We start from the raw sequence: 26,631 nt of genomic DNA, 5'->3' as shown, positions 1-26,631 counted from the left end.
AGCTTTTTTGCCACCCTTGAGGAATGAAGCAAAGCTATTGTTGTGACTCTCCTACACAAGATAGTACTTTTTCTAGAGCTGACTACACCTGTCTGTTCTGACAGGCACACAAAATATTTTCATTTTCAAAGTTTAATTCTTTATCTTTTCATCACCCAATTATTTACTCTGCTGTATCCAATCACCTGCCATCCTGCTGCACATGCCTGGTTAAACCCCTCAAGTTGTCCTAAAGCCACCAGTCTAGTTAGATTGAGTAACCTGAATAATGTTGTCATCGTAAATTTTACCATACAAATACTTTTACCATTATTCTGAAAAATGAAATAGGTATTTGCATAATTTCAATCAGAAACCCATCAAAAACCTGATACCAGTTTTACTATAGACTTTGAAACCCATCACTGAGATTGGTGACCCTGTGTGAGATCAAGACTTTGTCATTTTCTCACTCAGATGTCTGGAGATACAAGTCTGGAGAACTCATATCTGGCCTATGGGTAGGGATAAAGTTTTTCACCCTTCTCTGAGGCTAAAGCTTCTTTATAAAACTCAAAATACACCAATTATTTTCTATGCTTGCAATTTTTATCATACATAAAAATAATTCTGATAGAAAATCCTTTTCTGAAAATACCATGGTTGGACTTCACAAATGTGTATGCATTTTTTTCAGGCATTATTTTAACCAAACTACTGTTAATATCTCTTGACTCCATATATTTTGATCAAATCTACAATAAAATGACTGCCAGGCTACTCATTTGTAAATTTCTTCAAAATTATGCAAGTAGACATTTTAAATATTTTCATCTGCAGCTTCCACATTTACCAATTGTCCTAGGTTCAGCAGGAGTAGTAATTTTTCTCCTTCTTAGTAGCTGGTGCAGTGCTCTGGTTTTGACTTTCAGCCTGGGAACAATGCTGATAACACCAATGTTTTTAGCTGTTGCTCAGTAATGTTTACTTTGACCAAGGACATTCTGAGTCTCATGCTCTGCCAGGGAGGAGGGGAAGCCGGGAGGAAACAGAGAGAGGACACCTGACCCAAACTGACCAAAGAGGTATTCCATACCACAGCACGTCATGCCCAGTATATAAACTGGGGGCAGTTACCCAGAAGGGCTAGATCACTGCTCGGGTTGGGCTCGGTATTGGTCAGCGGGTGGTGAGCGGTTGTATTCTCTTCCCTTGTTATTGCTGTTATCATTATCATTATTGGTGGCAGCAGTAGTGATTTGTGTTATACCTTAGTTACTGGGCTGCTCTTATCTCAGCCCGTGGGAGTTACATTCTTTTGATACTCCTCCTCATCCCTCAGGAAAGGGGGGGGGGGGGGGGAAGTGGGCGAGCAGCTGCGTGGTTCTGGGTTGCTGGTTGGGCTTAAACCATGACACCAACACAAACATGGGTTTTCCTCTATATTAGAAAATACCTTCCACAAAAACATTTCTTCCTCCACAATGCACCATGATTCAAGAAAACAGCTAACTTCACAGTATTGTATCTACTTTCCTTTTCTCCCTCTGGTTGACCAAAGAAGCCATCCACTACTTGGAAATACCTTTACAGTGGGCAAGTACTTTTTTAAGACTGTTTTATCACTTCAACTATCTAAGCTAGGAATTTGGCTCTTGTAATTTCTACCGTACATATTTTCTCCTGTAATTTATGCCTTAAGAAAACCAAACCTAACAAAAACCCAAGCAAACACTACAGCTAAATTTAAAACTCTGAAGTATTTATATTTGTCCCAAATAATTAAACTTTGCTTGTGAGATCGTAACATTGAAGTGCCATTTATGAACAAACTAGGGATTTAACTTACTTCAACTTTGTTTTAACATGTTATTAAATTCTCCATTGCATGCAAACCCTGCCTAAAGGTTAGTTTAACTGCTTTAGTTTTTGGCACTTTTCTTATCATTACTTGGTATGAAATTCCTTGGATATAAATATAGCTATTTCAAGTATCTGATCTAATTTGTTCTGCCTGTAAAGTTGACAGTCAAGTACCACATAACTATATTGATTTTTGTTGAGATTCTACTGTGTTTCAGGAACATCTATTATAGCAAGCCTCTTTCTATAATATTTCATCTAATTGATTGCTTCTTCTAAGTAGCACTAATAAAAACCGGTAAGCAATTTTAATTCCCCGAATTATATGTAAATGATAACACATTTTCTTGAAAAGTACTGCCCACTGTCACCTTCAATCAGAAATTACTTATGTTTTGAGAGCATTTCAGCTTAAACAAGGAAAATGTTTGGAATACAGTACTGGTAAAAAGTACCATAGACATAAAATTGTTAAAGCTTTGTCATCTGGTGCTAGGCCAATGTTTTAACAGAGGATATAAACTTAAAATCCTGACTCTAATTATGTGGCTGTTGCAGGACAAAAGTGCAGTTTAAAGGAAAGCTTGCAATGAACATGTATATTTTCACAATTGTAGAGTTTATTCATGTATTATGCAAATAAAATATTCCAGCAGCTTAAATTGTACAGTATACCAGTTTCACTGGTGTATTGGTGATTTTCCTCCATGTAATGGACAAGTGACAGGAGAAAATATGACAGCTCTTCTCTCCCCAGGGCAATTATGTTGCAATTCTGCCAAAAACTCTGTAGCTGTACTTTATTTTGATACAACATTTTATTTAGTCATAACTGTATTTTGTAAATCTGTATTTTGTTCTTAGGGCAGTAGTACTCTAATGACAAAGGCTGGGTCACATACCTGTCATTATGGACTTCTGACAACATTTCTGTTCTCTTTGGAGTCCCCATCAAGTTCATCCTCTGCCTTGGCATCTGTGTTGCTAATTACAGGTGATCTCACAATTATGTTTTGTTTGGATTACACATTCCTTTATTTCCACTTCTGTTAGTGTCTTCATTGTAAAACAAAAATGAAGTTGCAACTTACACTATTTCAAAGGCCAAGTTTTCATCTTGCAGAAAGGAGTCTTAACTCCATATTGGAATTTATTAGTTATGCTTGTAATAAGTGCCTCATAGTTTATAACCAGATTGTTAAAATGCTCCATCAGTAAAAGCTTGTTATTTCAAAATGTTATATAAACAGCATCTCAGTCTCAACTACTCATTACTTAGTCACATTTCACCAGCAGCTTCTCTGAACCCTGGGCTACAAGAGGAAATGTCATAACACAGCACAGGCACAGACGCCACTCAATGTCTGACATCTTTGGATGCCGGGAGGTGTGTGACTTCCAAGTGACTTATACCACCACCATTGAACCTACCCTGTTCACAATGGAGGTGAAGAAGCCACAAGTCCCTAGTAGTTTAGACCACCTTGTGTGAACTCAGATCAAATTAATCTTGGCTATTCTACTGTAGCAGAGTTACTGCAGGGTCACGGGTAACATCAATTAGAAAAAAACACAGCCTACCTCTCAGTTTCTACATGATAGTATACAGCATTCTTTCAGTAGCATTCCTGCTCTGGATTCTCAGACACCCTCATTTGCCATTTTTGTACATAAACAATAATAATGCTCAATGCTTTGTAGGGTCCAGAAAAGTTACCACTGATGAATAGGAGACAAGTGTAGGATGCTCAAGCTCCAATTTTAGCTTTCTATTAGAAGAACTTTACCACAACATATTCATAGTTCCATACAGTCCTTACCTCCTAGTACACATAAAAGCAGAACAGAGCTGGCTGAAATAATTTCACCTACCCTGATGCTATGGATTTCCTTATTTATGTGTTTCTTTGGCTTCTATTTGCTTCACAGGTAAGCCACTGACACATTCTGTATATGCAGTTTTAAACCTACTTCTCTCATCTTGCCATTTCAGTGATGTTAGTTTTACCATTATTTCATCAGTTGATCGTGGAGATTCTGACCACTCCTTCTAACCTATTCATCCACATATTTAACCCAACCATTATTCAGTCTTCTATTTATTTCACAGTTCCACATCTTCATTTAGGTACACAAATTTTATCCTGTCTTTGCCACATAAAACTTACTTTGGCCTTCTCACACCCTCCCTTATGTTCAAATCCCAGACACTTCATTATTTGACACTTTATCACTCATCTCAAATGAGGGCTCCAGACTAGGAAGGAAGCTGTCAACACTGGCACCATGCACACTTCTGATTATTTATAACAAAGCATTTTAAAGCATGTTATCATGTCCGTGTGCTTCCAAAGTCTTCACTGATGTTAATCATGTGGAATCATGTATTAATCAGCAGCGAGATTAATATAAACGAAAGTAAGCAGGCAGCAATTTGAATTTTCATCTTAGCAGACTGCCATCATGCACACTGAATAAAAATAACTTCAGCATTATTTTTCTGAAGGGCTCAATGGCAATATTAATTCTTTCCACCATACCGTAAATAACCGTAATAGGAGCACAGTCACGTTTCATGAACAGTGGTATTTTTTCTCCCCTTAGATATACCCAGTAGAATAGCAACATTTTAGATAACTGCACAAAAGAAAGGCGAGTCATATACAGATCATATTTTTTGTTGCTTTTGCAAGACCACACTCATAGACAAATGCTATATGTTTTTCTATGAATACACAAGAGCAGCACTGGTGAATTTACACAAGCAACATGTTTCAAGACTGCCAACAATGAAGCATCGTTCAAAACTGCACTGAATAAGCCTGTAATGTTACATTATGATGAATCTATTTGACATTCAGCAGTGTGATGCAGTGCATAGTAATTATAATAATGCAGTGTGTGGCTATAGATTATTATATGCATATGGAAGACACCAATATCTTTAGGATGGACATTTAACTCAAGGTAGGAGGAGAGAGAAAATCAGACTCACGAAACGTAAGTCCTCATCTCAAAAGTCTGATGGTATTCTGAGAATCTGTAATCAATGGATATACTTACACGCGCACACTGTTATGGTAGCAGAGAGATCATCTTGAATTAGAATGTAAGCCTTTACTCATGATTTCTTGGGGTTCTGGGTGGAAACGGGGAATTTTATTTTAATTGAAGAGAAATATCTATTGTCAATATTTCCAATGGATTTAAGGAAAAAAAAATTGAACAAATGTTCCCTTTCCTCTCCAACTCAGAGGATGGACTTGTTCTTACAATCAGTTAGATGGAAATTCTTGTAAGAAATACAGATGGTTTTGGTATAATCAGCTTTACACCACATTGTTTGATTTTCAATTTTTTAATTGTTTGAGATCCAGATTCTTTTTTGTTTACACAATGGAGAAATTAATTTGAAGAATGGGACAGAAAAATTCTTTAGTTTTAACAATGCCACTCGTTTGTTAATATGTTGAACATGTGATCTGAGGATATTATACTTATTCCCCTCCAGACTTTGAGTCATTACAGTCTTTTCTTCCCTTCTTGCAACTCTATAGTGCACAGCGCAGTCCCAGTTTATGATGCATTGAACAAAACACAACAAAGAAATAAAGAAGGGGTCAATAGAAGCTGTTAGCTACGAACACGTTTCAGGCAATATACAACACCAGCGGTTGAATATTGACCTCAGGGCATAAACTCTATATCGGCATGCCATGCTACAGCACATGAACACATAGTCATCTTTACAACACAGAGCGGAATTTAAGAGACTCACATAATTGCCTGCGAGAAGGTACAGGAGCACTTCCAAATGCTGTGCCCTGTAAATAAAACACATTTTTTTTTTTTTTTTTTTTTGAGCAAAGGATGTCAGATTAACAGCAGCAGCAAATGAAAAAAATGACAAGACATGAGAAAGTGAAGGCAGTGAAATGAAATAGAGACTTTAGATAGAGGAGGTTATTATTACTGGAGAACTGCAGTTCCTATTTTCAGATAAACCTAAATTATAGTCCAGAACATTCTATGAGTAATCCACCCATCAGTGGACACAATGAACCAAAAAGGGAGAAGACAGAGAGAAAGAGAGAAGACTGGGAAAAAAAGTATCAGCATAAGACAGGCACGCTCACTCTTGTCAGATATTAGATTTGATGGAAAGGACAATGTACAGAGCACATATTAAAACAAACTCCTTTATGAAAATAAGAAGGCTCAAATTCATCAAGTATCTTAACTGATACTGTCACTGTTTGAAGGTAAAGCACACTTCAAACAGGTAGGAAAGAGAGCGAGTGCAATGAAGTTTAGTTCCTGCCACTTCCTCCTCATCTTCCCTCTAAAATTCTTTAACAAGCCCTCACTGGGTCAGTTTGATGACAGGTGATAGGAAGCAGCTTTATTAAAACCATGATCAGCATACACAGTGTGCTCTTTCAATACTGTGCTTCATCTTTTGTGCATTATGCCAGCAATTACCACACATCTCTGAAATACCAACTGTGCATGTAAAGAAAATGTGAATCAAATGCTGAGCAAGACATACCGGTTGGGACCTGTAGGTAAGCCTCTTTTCAATGTGATCCCCTATACCCATTATCCTCTCCCTACCCAAATCACCCCAAACCCAGAAAAACAAATAACAGAAAGAGATAAAGAGAATAACCAGCAAAGAAAAAGTCTACTGTATAAAATTTGAAAAGCAACGTTAAAGTATGTTATCTCATTCTGAATCTATATCATGAATCCGCGCTTCACTTTTTGTGTGCAAGGCTGCATCTTTCTTCCCCATGTAAAAGGACATACTGGTAATTTGGACTGGGTGGTAAAGGATGACTAGTTACAGTACTATTTAGACTGCACTGACTGCCTTTAAAAAAAAACCAAACAAATCAAAACAAAACATAATCAAACACCTGAAACTTATGAGACTTAAGTGGAGCTTGGGTTCCTCTGAAGTCATTTTGACTTCCACCATCTTTTTGAATTCAAGGTTGGGAATTGATTTATCAGGCATTCAGAACATACTATGCATTTGTTTTTGAGACCCTTTTCTCTTGCAGATCTTGTGAAATTCTTTTTCTTTACTTAGGAATAGTGAAGCATATATATGGATATCTGGAAAGCCCCATAAAGAAACCATCATAGAATCACAGAATCTTTAGGGTTGGAAAGGACCTTAAGATCATCAAGTTCCAACCCCCCTGCCATGGGCAGGGACACCTCACACTAAACCATATCACCCAAGGCCTCGTCCAACCTGGTCTTGAACACTGCCAGGGATGGAGCATTTACAACCTCCCTGGGCAACCTATTCCATCTTTACACCACTGCTCCCATACAACTTTATTTAAGGAAAATCAGCATAATTAGGATTATTCATCACTTCAGATGCCATGGCTGTGCCACTGAGACTACAACTTGCAATGCTGGGTAGCTCTGCAGAAGCCATTTGTTTCACGACACCCCAAGATTCTCACCTTGAGACTAACTCCTCCCTGCAACTATAGTTAGAGTATAGTTAGAGGTCACAGTCACTGCAACAAGTAGCCAAGGAGTCAAGCTGGGGTTGACTTTTGTTAAGGCAGCAAAAAACCCACTAGCTGCCTTCCTTGTTTCCAAGGTTGCATACATTGCCAGGAAAAGGCAGTAAGCTCTCTTATTTACCACGAACACAGTGCAAGAAAGCAGTGTACTCAAGGCCCTTTCTTCCAAGGCCCTGCAAGCGCACTGTCCACTAACCCCACACTTATTTGTGCAGGTATTTCAGTACTGCCAAAGCTCACCTTCATCTCCAGGTAATTTCTCAAAGTACCCAAAGGATAAGTTAGTTTGTGTACCAAATCTAACCATACATTTGGCAATTAAACCAGCTCTTCACTGACTACTAAGGCTTTACCACCTCCTTTCAGTGCTCTCAAGTCTTTTGGAAACAAAACAGTTATTTGAAATACTAGGAGTACACATAATCATATACAGCAAATCTAGAAGTACTGAAGACCACATATTGCACAAGGACAATCCTACAGCCTCCCCATTCTGCCAACTTTATGCTATTCTGCTTTGCTTAAAGGCAGCTTTCTAGAAAGAACTGAGGTACACAGTGGTATCTTTTATTAAGGTACCTCCTAAAAGTAAGTTTTCAGCTCATCATTTAAAGACACTGAAATGACTTGTGAAGTCAGACATAAAAAAGAAAACGCAAGTCAATTAGTCTGACAATGGCTAGCTGGATGTGTAGCAGCTACATTCACACCCTGCTCCACAGAATCAAAAAGAACACATTCAAAACATTCAAACAACCTCAACATACACAAATCCATCAACTATAGAACTGGGAATACAGTTATTCATTGACAATTACAATTATCACTAATACATCAATTAAGTAATGTATTTGTAATGATATAATGCTCCTTTGAAAAACAAGGTGCCAATGAATTTGACTGCATTAATTACTCATGATTTCCAGAGTAAATAGCCTTCCAGGGGGGAAAGGATATATGCCTTTATCTTTTAGCCAAATTTCAGACATTCTCTGTGGAAAATCCAGGCTGTGCTGGAACACCAAGTAGTTCCACAGTTTCAATCGAACATGTTTCTCCCCCCACCCCCCATCTTTTCTAGGTGGTATAACATTTAATCCTAAAGTGTTTAGGTTTCCATGATAGCTTCAGTGGTAAATACTATATTAAGTTTTCCAAGTGTGCTGTGATTCCTAGAAGTGTAGAGTGTTACTTAAGGATAAAATATTGATATTAATATTAATAATGCAGAGGGGCACTGTAGATGATGTGTTATCTTGTAGTGACTAAGTTAATGATTTATAAAAGTTAGCACGCTTATCTGAAGCTTTTAAGTGGCTTACCCTCCCCTACCTTTCTGCTGCATAATTTTAACAAAGAGATCACATACAGAATAGCTTCTTTCAAAATACTGCTCCTAGTATACAGCAAAATTTGAATTTGGATTCACCTTTAAATACTGTTGCACACACTAAGTTCACCACAGGACACTGATGAATGTTAAGCATCTCCATACATTTTAAATGTATGCAACCCATTTCCATTTAAAATGTTCTGAAGTTCTTTTAGAGGGGACATAAAACATGCTAACGATGGCATCTTCTAAAGCTTTATTATGTGAATGCACAGTGCAAATTCAACATTTCAGGATCATTGTGCAAACATTTTCTTTTTGGTTGATCACTCTGCCTACATCAGGTCAAAACCACTTAAGTTTTTGATGCTAAAATCCCAATAAAGTCCATGCTGTCATAGATGAGAAGCAGGAGAAAAGTTTTCACTATTATTGTATTTTCTATCTTTCCAAATTGTTTCAATCAGTTCCAAAGGACTTTTTGATTTAACGCATGTAAATAAATCTCTCTCTGTTAATTCATTTAACATGAAATAAATTTAAAAAAAAAAAAGTATATTTCTGATATTTCTACACAGGTTATGCTTCTAAAAAATACCAAGTCTAATGAGCTCAGTAAGTTACACTTCAGCAGCAGCCAACTCATATGGCAGCACAAGGAAGTGGAAAAAAAGTTGCTGTCTGTGATCAGAGACCTTCTGGAGGGAAGGTTTAAAAATGGGCAGTCCCTAAATTTCACCTCTGAATACTCATGTGAGGAGAAAACACCCATAAGTACCTGAAAAGTCAGGGGTCAGCTGTCAAGAAGGAATCCATCAAGATCCAGAAGCCTCTAAACTTGAAACTGTCAGGATGCCTGATTTATAACACCTGCTCTATTCAATCTGAAGTGCTTGCTGGCCTGGGAGGCCACAGCTCATCCTCTAGGACTGAAGTGCTAAACCTGTCAGCATCTTCTGCCTGTAGATGTAAAGCACATTCATTGGAATGGAAAAAAAAAATAAAAAAAGAAAAAGAAAAAGTTAGCTAAAGTGCTTTCTGCAGCCATATTCATTCAGCTGCTGAACTAAGCACTAAACAGCTAGTAAACTCATGCTTAGGACAGATTCCTTAGGAGGTATATTCCCTTTAAAAGCAGGGCAAAGACTATTTTTTTCTATACATTCCTGTGCCATGTGATTCAGTGCTACAGTCTCATTTTCTCAGAAGGAAAAAATTAGAGGCTTCTATTTTATCTTTTCTGCATCCAGATAATATACCTCAGCATTCCTCATTGTTAATACAGGAATGCTTGATTACCCAAGACATCTCTAAAGTGAATGCAGATTTTAGGCACCAGACAAGCAGATACACTGTTGTTTTGTTTACATTCCTTCAGTCAGTCATTTATTTCTTTTTACTTAGCTTTCAGAAATGCAGTCAGAACATTACAAAACTCAGTTATTTTAGAAAATGCTATCAATTTTTAATCTTTTCAAGGTGAAAGTATGACAGTTTCTATCAGATGTCACAGTTAAGTGTTCACTGGAAGATCCAATGAACTCCACAAGGGAATCTGGCATTTAGTTCCCATAGCTATTTCATTTCTTACATCCTCACAATGAACAAAACCAGTTGCTGTCAATTTTTTAAAGTAATGACCACAAATGCCAACCAGCTAAAATATTTATGACTGTATCCATTCTGGGACAACAGCAGCAAGGAAGTCCAAATGAAAAGGGTTTATAATGTAATCTATTCAATGAAGCAAAACATTTGAGTATGTATTTGTTTGCTGTTCAAATGAGGCCTTTCAATAAAAATACTTTAGTGATTACATACATTTCCTACATCTCTCTGAACTCTAAAGTTATGAGTTCACCTGTTATTAACTGCAAAGAGCAACTGAAGTCCTCTGGGGTCACCTTGAGCAGCTTGGAAGTCTGAGTACTGCAATATATGAAACGATCAAATCAATTCAGCTGTACTGAATGCCCTCTCTACAGCATAACTACACAAATATTGCTGTTCTTTTTGTGTCACTTTCTATGACGAATCTCCACAAAGATGTGTATTGACAACAGACCAATCAATGCTAGAAACAAATAAAAGACAGCTCACTACCCAGCAAATGAATGTTTTTCCAATAAATGCCCTCTTAGAGCACAAAGCCACCTACTACATGGTTAAAAAGCCACTAATTAAAAAAAAAAAAAAAAAGTCAAACACAAAACAACACAAACACACAAGAAACCAAAACCATGCTGCCCACCCCCACCTCTTGATTATGGTTTTTGAAGAGACTACTTGTGCAGGCAATATTTTCCCTAGACAAAACACATAAGACTTTGACATGAACTTTGAAGATGAACATATCCCTTTTCCTCTGATAGAAATTAGACTGATACCTCAGAACATTTTGGAGCACTCCTGAGAATAAAAAACAGCCTTAAATGACAGACTATACTGAAGTCTTGATTATTGTCGCATAAAAAATGTTCAACTGATCTCAAAAGAGTTCTGAAAGATAATTCCTGATCAATACATGACAGCGTATTACCACTGATATGTTATGATTTCCCAGAGATAGAAAAACTTGCTAGAACACTACACCACATTTCCCTGTAAAGGCAGAATGTGTTTCTTATATAATCAGAGCAAATATTAAAATGGTAAGATGTAGCATGTTCTGGATTCAATAGTGAGTTCAGTAAAAGCTACTTTGGGTCTACTTTTCCAACACAATGCTACTCTTAAGTAGTTATAAAAAAAAATATTTAGTTCAGTATAATGACATTAGTATGTCACAGTGCCACCATATTCTAAAACATACAGACTTTCATGAAACTTCCTGTCCTTTCCCCAAGGTTTCAGGTTTGGTGTGAGAAACTTAATAACTTATAGAAACTTACTGATCAATGGATTTTACTGTGCACTCTCAATCATCTGAGCAGAAACATCTCAAAAGTCCTTGCACTACTCCAGACCTATATCTAGCTCTCAAGTATGTCCTCCTTACCATGATATGATCCATGGCCCCCTTGACACAAGTACTGCCTCTTTCAACCGCATTTAGAGAGCGGCTTGGAACGGCTGATTTCTGGTCATGTGAACTCATTGATTTTGTTTTTACGATTTCTGCTGTTTTGGTGGAAAAACCTCATCTTTGTCACATAACTTATTTTTGCATGAGCTCATTCAACGGGACTGTGTTAGTTATGCCCTGATTTCTAGCTGAAATTCATATTCTGCTTTTTAGCTTTCATTCCATTTTTCATTTTAAATAATTTCCATATAAAATTTAGTGCTGAGACCATTTCAACATATTCAGAAACCACTGATCTTTCAGGCTCATTTCTATAATTTGAAGAAATGATCATTTGATTACAGAGGTGCAGAGTTTGATACTTTGGAAGAACAATCATCTGAATAAGTATAAATGAAAAATTGTAGTCAAAATAGTAGTATTAAAGAGAAAGACCACAGCTTTAAAGCAGAACAGAAATTCTTTTTTCTTTTAAAAAGATGGGCTTAGACAATATTTAAAAAAACCTCAAGCAAATAACCCCCCCATCTACTTTTCACCAGGAATTGTTTACAAATTAATCTTATTAAAAGCATTATCCAACCTTAATGAAAGCCAAAATTGTTTTTACAATGCTTCTGATGAAAAATTATCATATGTCTTTTTCCTATATTAGATTTCAGATTGCAATTTATTTTACCTTAAACAAAGAAACTAGAAAAAATACCTTGCTCCTACAGTGACCACAAGACTTTCATAAACTCAAAATATTTTCTTCCTTTTTTTTTAATATTTTTTTTCCTTTTTTTTTGGAAAGCTATGGCAGGCATGAACAAAATCGTTAGAAGAAAATAGCCTCAGGAGCAAATGTGAAATGTGGCTTCATAGTCTACAGATATATTAATATAAGTATGTTCCTCCTCCAAATATCTTCCAAACTGAAGTTATAGCTCAATAAGGAAGACATATTTCCATCCTAAAGTTATCAGTAAATATTTTACTAGCAGTCTCTTGGCACATTTTTCAACTCTGAATCAACATTTACATGCACTTTTCAGCAATCTGTTTCCACATATAAGTGAAAGATCCTAAAATACAGTTTCACACCACAGTTTGGCTTGCAATCTCATAAGGCCAAACTATAAACACCATGTTAAATCTAGATACAATCAGACAAGGCAGTAACAATTTTTCTGGTTACCTACAGCCCTTATGTGATAGCAACAGAATAATTGTTTCAAATAGATAATACAACTAATGTTGCTGTAGAGCTACTTTACATTTGTTAATTGAATGCCTCCTTACAACTATCAACAACAATCTGCTCAAATTGCTTAGGTAGAAATTATTTATAAATTGTGAATTCTTGCATGCCTCAACAGTTGAAATACTGTTATTCAATTTAAAAACAAAATTATCTGTAAATATAATAACAAAAATGAAATGGAAAAATATTAACTCATTTGCAGTCATCTCAGTGGAACTACAGATGGTATGTTACATTCATTTCTTAATCACTTTATGACCTGATTCTTTATGATCTCAGGGACTTAAAAGAACTTGAATTTACCTATCCCTGCCTTCAGGCTTGTACAAGTTGTTTTAAAGCCACCCTGCTTAGTTCATTTAAGTCTTTCATGAACTTGTCTTTCAAGTCTCTTGGGCACTATTGCCTATGCCATCTTTCATTTACAGCTTATTAACTGTACTTACTTCAGTAAAAGTGTTCCTATGTTAGGGCTTTGCATTGGAAATTCAGATTGAAACTGCTGGGCAGCTTCAGTACTTAGTCAACTTCCACACCTTCTCTCATCCTTATCACCCCCTGTTCCTGCCTAAAGCTGTCCTGTTACATATGGCAAACATAAAGATCCAATTAAAAACAATAACAAAAAAGGAATTAATTGCATTACACAGCAAGTCAATTTGGCATATATTTTAAGAACAGTTAGAAGCCTTCTATGCAATAAATTGTCACATACATTAGACAGTGTGTCACAGACAAAAAAAAAAACCAAAACATTTAAATGCACTTAATATTGGGAAAATACTTTTTTCTGATATTACATGAATGTATAAGAATTCTGTAAAATGAATGTATAAGAAAGATGGCAAGATACTTTAGCAGGGCCTATTGCAATAGGACAAGGGATAATGGTTTTAAACTAAAAGAGGGGAGATTAGGGTTACATGTGAGAGAGAAATTTTTTACAAGGGTGGTCAAATACTGGGACAGGTTTCCCAGAGCAGTGGTGGATGAACCATCCCTGGAGACATTCAGGGCCAGACTTGATGTGGTTCTGAGCAACATGATCTAGTTGAAGATGTCCCTGCTCATTGCAGGGGGGTTGATGCAGGGGGGACCTTTGAAGGTCACTTCCAACCCAAACCATTCTATGATTCTGTAATCATAGAATCAGCACAATTATGTTTGGAAGAGACCTCAGCTGGTCACTTAGCTCCTGCTCCTACACAAAGCAGTTGTCAACAGTGAATTCTGAATTAATCACCCCTAAATTAAAAATTTAATAGAGCAAAGGGCAGAGACCATGGGGTGATTACATTTAGATGAGAATATAACACTGCAATAAATGTTTTCATGCAGATTAACTGAATGTCTAAGGATTCACGTTGCAATATAATTTAGAGTCAGAACCTAATGCTGAAGCACATGTTTATTGCTACCTTTTCAGCTCATATTTACACTAAAGCTCATTTAATTAAAAAAAAAAACACCCTTCCATGATTTTATAAAAACAGTATTCATGCCAAAAAGAGATAAATGACAATGAAAAACAAATGCATGAAATTTGAACTTTTCTTATTATTGCAAACTGCAAGCCTATTCACATGCTTAGAAACTGCAAACCTGCAACATTTGCTTTGCCACATTAAATAAATACTTTCACAGTTCTGCGTGCTATTTCCTGTGATGGTCTCTGAAATATCCCAGAAAAAAAAAAAAAATCAAAAAAACCCTCATTTTGTTATTTTTAAGGGGCTAATATGATTGTACAAATCACCTTGAATGTGATTACTACTGCAGTAGTACATTACATACTTGATGTGAGTATATTAAAGGTCTGACCAAAAGTCACTGGAAATCTTTCACATCCGAAAGTGCTTTCTTCTTGTGCCAGCTCAAATACAGTAAGGAGCTTTACGTATACATATATATGTATGTATTTTATATATATATATATTAGTTGCCCACATGAAGTCAGACATATTCCTTGAGCTGTATGACAACATTTAAAAAAACCTCTTGTTTATCTGAGTTCATTTTGATTTTATCTGTCACAACATAAGTAGGTAACACAGATAATATGACAACACAAATATCATCAATTAGTAAACTAATTTGATTGCTGAATCATGAAAATTAGTATTATAGTTGAAAAATGCATATCTATATAAAAAAATAAGTCACATGATTTTATACAAGAAAAGCTGACTGATTGGCAAGGAAGAAAATGAATGGTTATTAGAAGATAAAAAATCTCAGTCAGCATGACAGCCACTGTCATTGGATCAATGCCTGACGGCCTTTGCAAAATGGTATGAGTACTCCTGGACCTAACTGGTAAATGCTCACATTGCAACAAAACACTACTGCAGGGGCATGGGGATGAGGTAGACAGAGAGGGAGAAAACTTTATTGTTATTACTTGATATGAAAAATAAAAATCGATTGGACACACGCTCTCCTCTTTAAGCCCAAGAGCTGAAGCAAACTATTTGAGAATGATTTTGCTGCTGAGAAATACATTAACTTGTATCACCTTCAAACAGAAGACTTCTATTTTTCAGGCTGTTGATTCAACTTTGTTTAAAAAACAAATTAAAATATAAATGAAACACATACCATAGAAGAAAAGGGACATGTTTCTGTATACAGCTCATTTTGTTTTACAGGCTATGTGACAAGCTCTCAGGTTTTAACTTCAAATCAGCTGGTAGGAAATGTCTTAATTTCTCAGCTTCTGAAGACAGTTATCTTTCCTGTCTACTCTTTTCCCTTAAAAAGATTAGAGCGTCTTGCCAACTGAACTTTAAAAATAGTAATAATAATTAAAAAAACCCCTACAACACCCCCCCCAAATGACAACAAATTAAAAAAAAAACATAACAAAATCAACAAAATAAAACACTCCCTCCCCCTCCTCCCCCCCCCAACAACAAACCAACCAACCAAAAAAACCCTTAACCCAGCAGGCAATTTAAAACCACAACATTTTTTTAATGATTCCCGTATCTAAACCATAGTCTGACTGATGTGTTCATGCTTTGATCCACTTTTTCTAGCATCTGAGCTTTTGAATCGATACAATATCATTCTTTTTTTAAGTAGATGGTAAATTGTGGAAGCTTGCTATTAGATCTAGTTTTGCTAACTGTTTAATGTCTTTGTTTTCATTTAGTTTATATATATATTAATAATCATATATATAAAAGTTAATTTGACTTATGCTCACCTGAACATGTCCAGGTGGAAAACAGCGATGTTTGGTGTCCATTAGCAGGCGGTATTGGGACCAGTACTGTTCAGTATCTTCATCAATTATTTAGACAGTGGGATTGAGTGCACCCTCAGCACATTTTACAGACAACACTGAGCTCAGTGGTGCAGCCGAAATGCCTGAGGGACAGGATGCCAACCAGAGGGACCTGGACAAGCTTGAGAAGTGCACCCATGTGAACCTCATGGGGTTCAACAAGGCCAAGTGCAAGACCCTGGGCTGGGGGAAACTGTGGTATCAACACAGGCCAGGGATAAAGAGATTGAGAGTAGCCCTGACAGGAAGGACTTTGGGGTACTGATGAATGAAAAGCTGGACATGAGCCAGCAACATGTGTTTGCAGCCCAGAAAGCCAACCATGTCCTGTACTGCATCAAAAGAAGCATGGCCATCAGGTCAAGGGACATGATTCTGCCCCTTTAGTGTGCTCTGGAGAGACCCCACTTGGAGTACTCTGTTCAGCTCTGGAGTCCTCAGCACATGGACATGTTGGAGCATGTCCAGAAGAGGGCTGCAGAAATGATCAGAGGGATGGAACACATCTCCTGTGAGGAAAGACAGAGGGAGTTGCGGTTGGCCAGCCTGGAGAAGACTTCAGGGAGACCTTATTGCAGCCTTTCAATACTTAAAGGGGGCTGATAAGAAAGATGGTTATAACTTTTTAGCAAGGCCTGTTGTGATAGGATGAAAGATAATGGTTTTAAACTAGATGAGGATATATTCAAACTAGATAAAAAAAAAAAAAAGAAAAATCATGTGAGAGTGGTGAAATACTGGAACAGGTTGCCCAGAGAGGTGGTGGATGCCCCACCCCTGGAAACATTCAAGCTCAGGTTGGGCAGGGCTCTGAACAACCTGATCTAGTTGAAGATGTCCCTGCTTGGAGATTGCTCTAGATGGCCTATAAAGGTCTTTTCTAAACCAAACTACTCTATGAGTTTTTCATTCTATATAATCCAGGGCTAGCCATCATCTTTTTACAGAAGGCTTTTAGCACAGTTATTTAATAGTTTCTTTTGCTGTTTAAGGAGTTAATTGCAGAAAACCCAGCACAGCCTTTTATGTGGCTGCAGGGAATTACTCTGTGTGGTGGTATTACTACCTATTTCTGTTGCTATTTGATTTACTTTCTTCGTTGGTGAGAGGTGACACACTTTCCAGAAACATTCTCTCTAGTCCATTTAGTCCTGTCCCTTCCTCAAAATTCTCCTAGAAATAATCAGTTGAACATAATTATTTTTTCCATCCTCTTATGCCAAAGTGCTTTCAAAACAAGTGAATGCCTTATAACTACATTAAAGCATTCTGAATGAAGCTCAGTCCCTTGCCTTTGTTCCTTGTTAGATGCCCTGACATCATGTTAATGCATATTTCCCTAAGAATACAATGCCTTATGCCTCATACAAAGGGTATGTGGCATAACAAAACCTAACTTGGCTCCAAACATTTCTTCCCTCCCACACTCTGCAACTGAACTAATACTCTTATGCAGTCCCAATATAGAAAAGTCTTTTTACCACTTCATGCATTAAAATTCATTATTATAATTAGATTTACTGGTAGTGCATATGCCATAATAAATTCTAACCTTCTACTGAATGGACAGTAGGCTATGAAGAAAAAAGTAGGTATTTTACTAAGCAGTACATCAATAAGATGTAAAAGAAGAGAAAACCTGGTGGGGAAGGGAAGGGAGATAAAAAGTTGGTGGACTACATATCTACTTTATTTGAGTCAATAACACAGTCAAAATCAAGAACACCTCAGCTACAGAATATGGATGATGCCAGTAGCTATGTGGAAATTGCTTCTAATAAACACAGGTCCAAACATGAATAAAAATAAGGCAGGTGACGTTTGTACTTTGAACACGGAACTGCTGAATACAGTTTGGTTTAGGTTTGAGGATCTTTGAAATTCTCATTTGACTAGAGCCAACTCACAGAAACATCTTACACAGCTGTATGTTTGTCTGGAGATGATTCAAGCTGTGTTTGGTCTTCTAATTGAAACTTCATAACATACCAGATCAGAGTTACAAGTCTACTACAAAACAGATGAAATTAGATATGAAAAAAAGAACAACTAGTAGAAAGGAGGTTATTAAACACAACAGAAGTCAAACAAGGCAAGATATTACAAGGGGTCTTTTGGTGAGGGGAGTCTTAGTTACACACATCCATATGTATGGGATTTGATACTTTACCAAAGTTTTCTGAAGCAGCACAAAAGTGACAGTAGCATCTGTTTGTTTTCTGTATCACTGATAAGAGTCACCTTGACTTTTCTTTATTATTTTAAGGTGGTTTATTTTTCTTTTTTTACATTGAAGGAGCTATTACCAAAAGCATGAAGTATACATGCAGCAGCTTGTCTGGCAGTTAAGGGCATATTTTTCCTGTCTCTGAAATTAACAAACATTTAAATTGACATTTAAAGGGAAATCAAAGAAAAACCCCAATTCCTTCAACTCTGAATATGCTCTATGCATTAGAGCTAAGAAGTTTCTCATTACAGTACCAACTGGGTATTTGTCAACCCATCAAAGAACTTGTACCTATAAGTATTTCTTATCAGAGTTCTCATTAAAACAAGTGTTTAATTATAAACAAGTGTTAAATTATAAACAAACACAAAAAAAAAACAACCTACAAGAGCTATTTTAAAAGCTGCCAAGCCATGATTAATAATTAATATCACATTTATAAATCAAATCCTCATTCACAGATCATCCACGGCCCAAATGATACACCTCCAAATAGAGATCCCATCTTTACAGAACTGGTTTGTTTGTTTGCTTTTTTTAAGTTAAACCCATAGGATCTAAATGGCTTATTTTACTACCCACTAAGAAACTTACTTTAGAATGAATGCTTATTAGTAATTTTGTGGCACCCAACACTCAGTATTTTGACACCTAACATCATAATTAGTTCACAGCAAGAAGAGGCATATGTCTAACTGTACTTTGAGCAACTTACAATCTTTGTGAAAGAATGAAACTTCTCAATGTGGCTTATGTACCCAAACCTACAAAACAGGAGTATTTTTTTTTCCTCCAGCAGAGTATGTAGCGCATGCTCACACTTGCCATTATGTCATAGTCAGTGGTGGTTTAAGCCCAGCGGGTAACTCAGAACCACGCAGCCACTTGCTCACTGCCCTCCCTCCCAGAGGGATGGGGAGGAGTATCAAAAGAATGTAACTCCCATGGGCTGGGATAAGAGCAGCCCAGTAACTAAGGTATAACACAAATCACTACTGCCACCACCAATAATAATAATGATAAAGGAAATAACAAGGGAAGAGAATACAACGGTGAAGAGATAAGCAGCCTGACCCAAGTAGTGATCTAGCCCTTCCGGGTAACTGCCCCCAGTTTATATACTGGCCATGATGTCCTGTGGTATGGAATACCCCTTTGGCTAGTTTGGGTCAGGTGTCTTGGCTCTGCTTCCTCCCAGCTTCCCCTCCTCCCTGGCAGAGCATGAGACTCAGAATGTCCTTGGTCAGAGTAAACGTTACTGAGCAACAACTAATAACATCAGTGTTATCAGCGCTGTTCCCAGGCTGAAAATCAAAACCAGAGCACTGCACCAGCTACTAAGAAGGAGAAAAATGACTGCTACAGCTGAACCCAGGACATTCAGACATATAGCAGGGAGATATTTCAGACTATCATTGTTTTGAGAAGCTCTATAACTTTTTTTTCAGAAAGTCAAAAAAAGCCTATCAGAGAAAAGGCATAGAATGGACGGTGAAGAGATAACACCTGTCAAGAAACCATAGTTACTATTAAGCAAGCCTTCTCTCCCCTTCACATGGTACCTAAAGTCACAGAAGGAAGGGTGGATAGGAAAGGTATCTAAAATGCAGGGGTAGGGCAGGAGGAATCAATGAGGTTTGAAACTGCTATTAATTTTCAAAGCCTGCTAACCTCCAAGGTTTCAAAATCTTCATGAAATCCACATCAGGTAGAGATGGAAAAACCAAAACAAAACCAACTTTTGCATAACAAGCTCTACCTTTCAAAGCTCAAGAAGGGAATAAGGTGTTTAAAGTACGAAAATCCTCTAGTTTGCAACAAGTCAGTAGAGCTCCATCCTACTGTGAGCAGATGCAAAGAAGCACTTAAAGGAAACCCTAAATTTCCCACAAAATAAATGTTATATTTCACATGTGGGCATAATGCCATAAGCCCCAACAAATATTCACTGCAGGAACCAAAGGAAAAAGTACAAGACACGTCAAAGAAAGACAAGTTCAAAGGTTCAGAGATCAGCAAACACACACATCACCCACCCAATATATAAGCATCAATATACTTGCAATTGGAGAGGAGATCAAGCCAGCTGGAAACAGTCTGAAAAGGAAAATCACATGAGCTTGTTGACCCTGCAGCAACCGATACACTCAAAATAGAAATAAAGAATGAGAACTGAAGGGCTAGCTCAGAATTTCACCAATTTCCTGTTTTCTTGTGCTTTACTGACATGAATGAGGCCACCAAGGTCTTGCTTGTGCTCCCAGAGAGATGCTGGTTTGTGCCCAGGGCCACAGAGGTGGAGGGTTAATATACTGACTTACAGCACTGGCTCACCACTTTTACACAAACCTTCCCATCTCTCACTTGAATAGCTTTGTGTCTAGCTGAGCTACTGCTAGTTAAAATGTGCCAAAACCAATTACTGAATAAAGATGCTGCTATAGCAACGGCATCTAATTTTCCAATTAGTAATAATTGCTGAAACACCTGCCATAAAACAAAAATACATTTGGACTGGGTGGTCTCTGAAACAAACTTTGCTTTAAAGAGGTTTTTTTTAATTGAACTTCATCATGATAATGAAAGAGAAGAAAATGCCAGTTCTCTTTTTCCTGCTATCAACTGTAATACAAATAAAGCATTATTTGTATTTAAAGGAGTCCAAAGAATGTGTCCTAATGTCTTAAACTAATTAACCAAGCTGTGATTAGAGATTCCCAGGCAAGAAAAATTCCAGATGGCAGTCAGTTTACAGTGAAGAGCAGTGCAATGAACGCAATATTGAAATACCATGTGTAAGATGCAAATGCTCTGATTCACAGAGGAAAAGACGAAGTGTATACTAGTGCTACAGTAAATAGTTGTGTGATCAGGCAAGATATAACCAACTGTATTCACCCTATACATATTTTAAGCTGTGAATATATATTTTTACATGCAATTTTAAGTACAGCTGCACTATCCAGTTCCAGTCACAAACGGAAATGGGACTCTAGCTTTGTGTTTCACCTAGAACATATTTAGCAGCCTCTCATAGACACTATAAGCAGGCAAAGGTTGAATGTATTTGAATTCACTAAGCTGATGATGTTTCCCACTCTTAAATGGCAACAGTGGATAAGAGTGTAAATTCCTCGTGGTCTTAAAATACTTAAATATTCTGTCTTTCAAACATTCGCCTTGCTCACCCATGTAGCAGGGATTATACGGTTTTCCAGTACTTCTCAAATATTATTTTGAAAATAATACCTTGTTTTCCCCACTTTCTGATAGGATCCATCTAATTACATAGACTTATCTGTGACTGCTGCTCGAAGTACTCCTTCAGATACACTGAGTTTAGAATAATGTGTGAAATGTGATGGAAACGCATAGTCAGAATACACTGATGTTTGTAAATAATTTTTCAAACACACAGTATGTATGGGCAACATGCAATCCTTGAGGGGAAAAAAAAGATGAGTAAAGTGGGGAACGTCCATTATTTCCTCTACAGTAACTGTGTCCCAACTTTTGCCGTTTTTTTGCAGAACCCAGGGCTACTCTACTATCAAGCTCTTAGAGGTTTCAAAGAGGGAGAAGAAAGTGTGTTATTTTCCCCTCAGTAGTGAAGTGATCGATCATACAATGGCAGAGCATTTCACAGGGGTCAGCAATTCAGACTGTAAAAGACCTGCCATACATTAGTCCCCTGCTTGTAAGAGCCTAAAATCACACATAAGGACTCCCATTTAAGCCTCTTCAGAGATCCTAAATGGAGTGAACATAAGCAGTTAATCAGAAAGACAGGTTTCACAACAAATGTAATAAATTCCCAAATGGTCAAGACCAGCAGTGCTTCTTGAAACAGAAGCAGCAGTAACTGCAGCAAACAGATGTTGTTGTTTCACAAAGGTAAGTTTTAACAAACACTTTAAGACAAGGCTCAAAAATAACATTTCTATATCAGAACAGAGTTTTGACTTGTTTTTTTTGTTTTTTTTTTTTTAATTTAAACAGGAAAGTAGTAGAACAGTGGTATAGACAAATTTACACTTTTAGTGATGTACACTGCTCACCGCATCTACACTTGTCAACTGGTTATACCATCTGCTGGGACCACCAGAAACAATATGTAGACTTTTTCTCCTTTTCCAGGGGGTGGTGTGTGTATACTTATGAAAAATAAGCTGCTTAAATTAAAAAAAAAAAATAGAATAATTTAGCACTTTAAATTCAAATATTTGACATGGAATAAACAGTTGTTACTACAGAAGTCAGTCAAGTGCAAGAAAAACTAATGGTGTTTCAATACTCTATTTTTGCAAATGACCTAATTAACTTTTTACAAAAAAAAGTGCCCTCTAACTAACATCCTAGTATATTGTGCTTCAGAGTTTCAGTAAGGTGTTAATTTCAATAATTTATATAAAATCACAGTCCTTGCCCAGTTATTATTCCTGAACTCCAAAGGGACATCTCTAGATAGTGGGACTTATCTAAAAATTACTATTTCATTAAGCAATTCACTTTCACTTCACCTTTGAAAGGTGATGTCACACTGACAAATATGATTTGAGAGAACAAAGTTTGTGATAAAGGCTCTTGCAGCATTAATTACAGCCACACCGTGAATGCTTAAAAATAAGATATGCTTCTTTTATATGCTTAAACAATATTAAGGCTTAAACAATATTATGTCATTCCATCCCAGTGCCATGGAAGCTATCGGAAACTTTACCATATAAATGAATGCAAAACTGTGTCAAGGAAAGCCTTAATGGTTCCATTAAACAACATGAGTTTTATCTTATTTTTTTATTTATTCTGGTTTATTTCAGCCTTTGCAGAACTGGCTTTTCATTCTGAAACCACTTCCTAGGAAGGTGGCCTTCCTCCCATATTTCTAAATCAGGCAGAAAGCCAAGTATGCTTGAAATGCAAGGAGAATTCCTTCAACTCTAGTTTGCTGCTAGTTTTTAATATAATTTTATTTATGAGGTTATTTTCAGTCATAAAACGCCAAAAATGTTTTCAGAACCTTCACACCAGCACAGGACATCAGCACTTGCTTTTAGGCACTGATAATATCATAGACACTGAAAAAAATAATTCATACTTTGAAAATTAGGTGATTAAGCATATTCTTAATTTTTTTTCCTGGGCTGGATCTAGAGGTAATAGGCTTATCACACTGCACAGGCTGCACACAGCTTTTACATGATGGTGTATGTTCTTAAACAAACCCACAAATCAAGTATAACGTTTATTTCTGGTTCTTTTGAGCATGTTAGTTTTTCAGGGGGAGAATTATGAATTGTGCTCTCTGGAAATGTCCAGACTAGCATGAGAATTAAAGGAGGCAGAAGATAGGCAATTACTTCACAGAAAGACATATCTACAAAGTATCAACGACAGGCTACACTGCAGGGAATGAGCAGAGTTAAGATTTGTATTGTGAATTAAGATTTAATGAATCCCCAGGCAAGTTTTATCAAAGAAACTAAAGGGAAGGGAAAAGAGAAAGACGACTACTAATTAGCTAAATGAAAACACTATGTATGTTAAAAATAAAATCCATGCAAGACAGACCGACCGTCAACATTTAGGTATAGTGCTAGTCTTCAGGAGGTAAAATGCCGTGTTATTTCAACATAATGATGAATTGACTACCATGAAAACTACACTATTTCAAAACCACAGTGGCATATTTCTAATTTGCATTTTCTAACAGTAAGAGATTGTGAAATGTTTTTTTTTCTTTAAAAATTAAAAAAACACCCCAGCTCTCTGAAAAAAAAAACAAGCAAATAAATGGACAAAAATTTCAGTAGAACATCTATCTCTCTTTTTATTTATATTTATCCCAGAGACAGTAATCCAAAATTAGGTGGGCACCATATCACATCCAATACGCAAATATAACTATCCAGCACAATTATCTAAATAATGGTAAGAGTTCACTGCACAAAGTGATTGCTTCCTTTGATAACTACACTAAAGACCTGTTTTACAGAGAAAATAGAGTTTATGGACTGATGCAGATATATTACAGGCATAAAGTGGTTATCTGGAAAAAACATTTCAATCAGTCTGTTACAGAAGTAGCTCCATTTTCTATTTCCAACTGATGATAATTTTAAAAGTAATTAAGGGTAAATTATTTGTGGAGCTGGGAACATCATAATCTTGAGGATGTTTTTCAATATTTTTTATTCTATATTAGGCAAACTGACACAAAGAACAGTGGGGAATGTTCTGTTCTCAACAAATCGAACTTGTCCATGCAAGACATAACCATAGCCAAATCTCAAGTACCAAAACTGATGGCTAAATATGCAGCTACTAAGGAGAAAAAGCATGATCCAATGTCTTCTGAAGAGCTCACTGAACATTCTGTTTAAGACAGTCAACATTCTTCTGTGAAAATACAGGACAAAGTTCTCTTTGGGAAGGCGAAGGATTTCAAAAGACTTAATTCCTGTAACTAGGGTCATAGTCAAAGGTGAGGCCAGAGGCATAAGCCTGATGAGATGCATTACACAGGTTGGCCCCATGACTCCATGGAACCTGTTGGAGTGTATCTGACCATGCTCAGGCCAGACACCCTGAAGGAGCCCCTATTCCCCATTCTGTTTCCCAGCAAGAATGAATAAGCTGCAACTTCTGTGATATCCTTGGCACCAGAGAGAATTTAAGGCTGTAGAAACATTTTCAGAAGCAAAGTATTTGTAGTTTTGTGTGGATCGCTCACAAATTATTATGGAAAAGCAGTTTTTTTTAAAGTAGGATTTAAGTAACAGAACAACCAGAATCTTTACTTTTTCCCACTCAGAGTTTAGTTTTTCTTTAGAAATGAGACCCTAAGGGAATAGCTCCCTTCTGCATTAAATGCAAAATTTTAACATTATTGAAGCTAATTTTCTATTGTCTAAATGTGGCATTACAGGATGGTCTCATAAAAACTAAAGTTACAGTAACTAGAGAATAGCAAAGCACTGAAAACTCTTATCTACAAACAGCATAAAAAAGGAGTAGTAAAGCAAGTGACCACCTTCATAATTTCATATAAAACACAACTGCCAGACTACACCTCTTAAATTCTGTATTTTGTTTTTCCTTCATTTGAACTTACTTGAAGCAGCTGAAAAAAGAAAAGCTCATTTTTATCTGCTATGAGAACCATGACTCAAAGACCTCAAAATTCCCAGTGAGATATGGCCTAGTAAGATTAAAAAAGAAAGAGCCTCATCTCTTCCCTAAAATTACACTATCACAGTAACAAGAATAAATTTACGTTTCTCCTCCATTTGGGATAAATATTTACTAGCAAATAAAAAATAATTCTACCCATTCAATTCCAGAAAAATAATTTCTGGGGCAGTCTTGAAAAATCAAGAAACACTTATGCATGAAAAGAGGCAGTAAATCATGGTCCTGATCAAAGTAATTTGGCTTTCAGCTTTACCTTCCGCTTTCTCTCTTCATTATGTAGCTGCTAGCAGCTGCCCTTTATTCCAATAAACTTCTGGATACACATATATCCTTCCTGCCAGTAAACACGAAGACTCATTAGAGACAAATAAGCTGGAAAAAAATCCAAGCATCTTGAGAGAAATTCTGACCCACTGAAGTTAACAGCAAAACTTCTATTTCTGCATGATCAGTGCATCGTCTCCACACATTTCCCCAGAGAGAAGTGGTCTAATGGTTTCATCTGAAGTCAGAAAATGTGCAAAACTGTCAGATACCAGGTACAAATCTGGGCAGCTGCACAGCTGCTCTCCATTTCCTCATTTGCAACATGCAGATAATAAACCAGGCAAATGTAGACCATCACTGAATAACTAAGCACCACTATTGATTTTTGCTTTATAAAAGACAACAGTACAGATCCCAAGTTAAGAACGTTCTAGCCCCGTGCTAACAAGCAGGAGAACCTGGGAAGAAGAGGATTGTTTACTTTTGTAATTACTGATTTTTAAGGTGCATATATGACTTTATTACCTAAATACTCTTTAAATATGAAGCTTCAGAACCAGTTAATAAACCAAATACAAGATCAAATGGACCTTATGCAAATGCCTGTAGCAGACCTGCTTTAAAGGACAAAAATAAATGCTATTAACCAGCCTAAA

The 26,631-nt window shown here is 36.7% G+C and overlaps 1 protein-coding gene across 2 annotated transcripts in view; it reads right to left on the bottom strand.

The window, feature by feature from the left end:
- Positions 1-26,631, bottom strand: part of CCSER1 (coiled-coil serine rich protein 1) — a 728,863-nt gene that overhangs the window by 140,667 nt on the left and 561,565 nt on the right. The window contains exon 11 of one of the 2 annotated variants that reach the window (XM_057417953.1): positions 5,621-5,666. The exons of the other annotated variant lie outside the window; for it this stretch is intronic. Within the exon in view, the coding sequence (XP_057273936.1) occupies positions 5,621-5,666 (46 nt within the window). The remainder of the gene's footprint in view (positions 1-5,620; positions 5,667-26,631) is intronic. 2 annotated transcript variants of the gene reach the window in all.

The sequence above is a fragment of the Pezoporus wallicus genome, unplaced genomic scaffold, assembly GCF_028554395.1.
Source record: "Pezoporus wallicus isolate ANWC-B61680 ecotype Strahan unplaced genomic scaffold, APGP_CSIRO_Pwel_v1 contig_6999, whole genome shotgun sequence".
NCBI classification, from domain to species: domain Eukaryota; kingdom Metazoa; phylum Chordata; class Aves; order Psittaciformes; family Psittacidae; genus Pezoporus; species Pezoporus wallicus.
The sequence above is the reverse complement of the archived record's forward strand: the minus strand, read 5'-3'. Positions and strand labels throughout refer to the sequence as shown.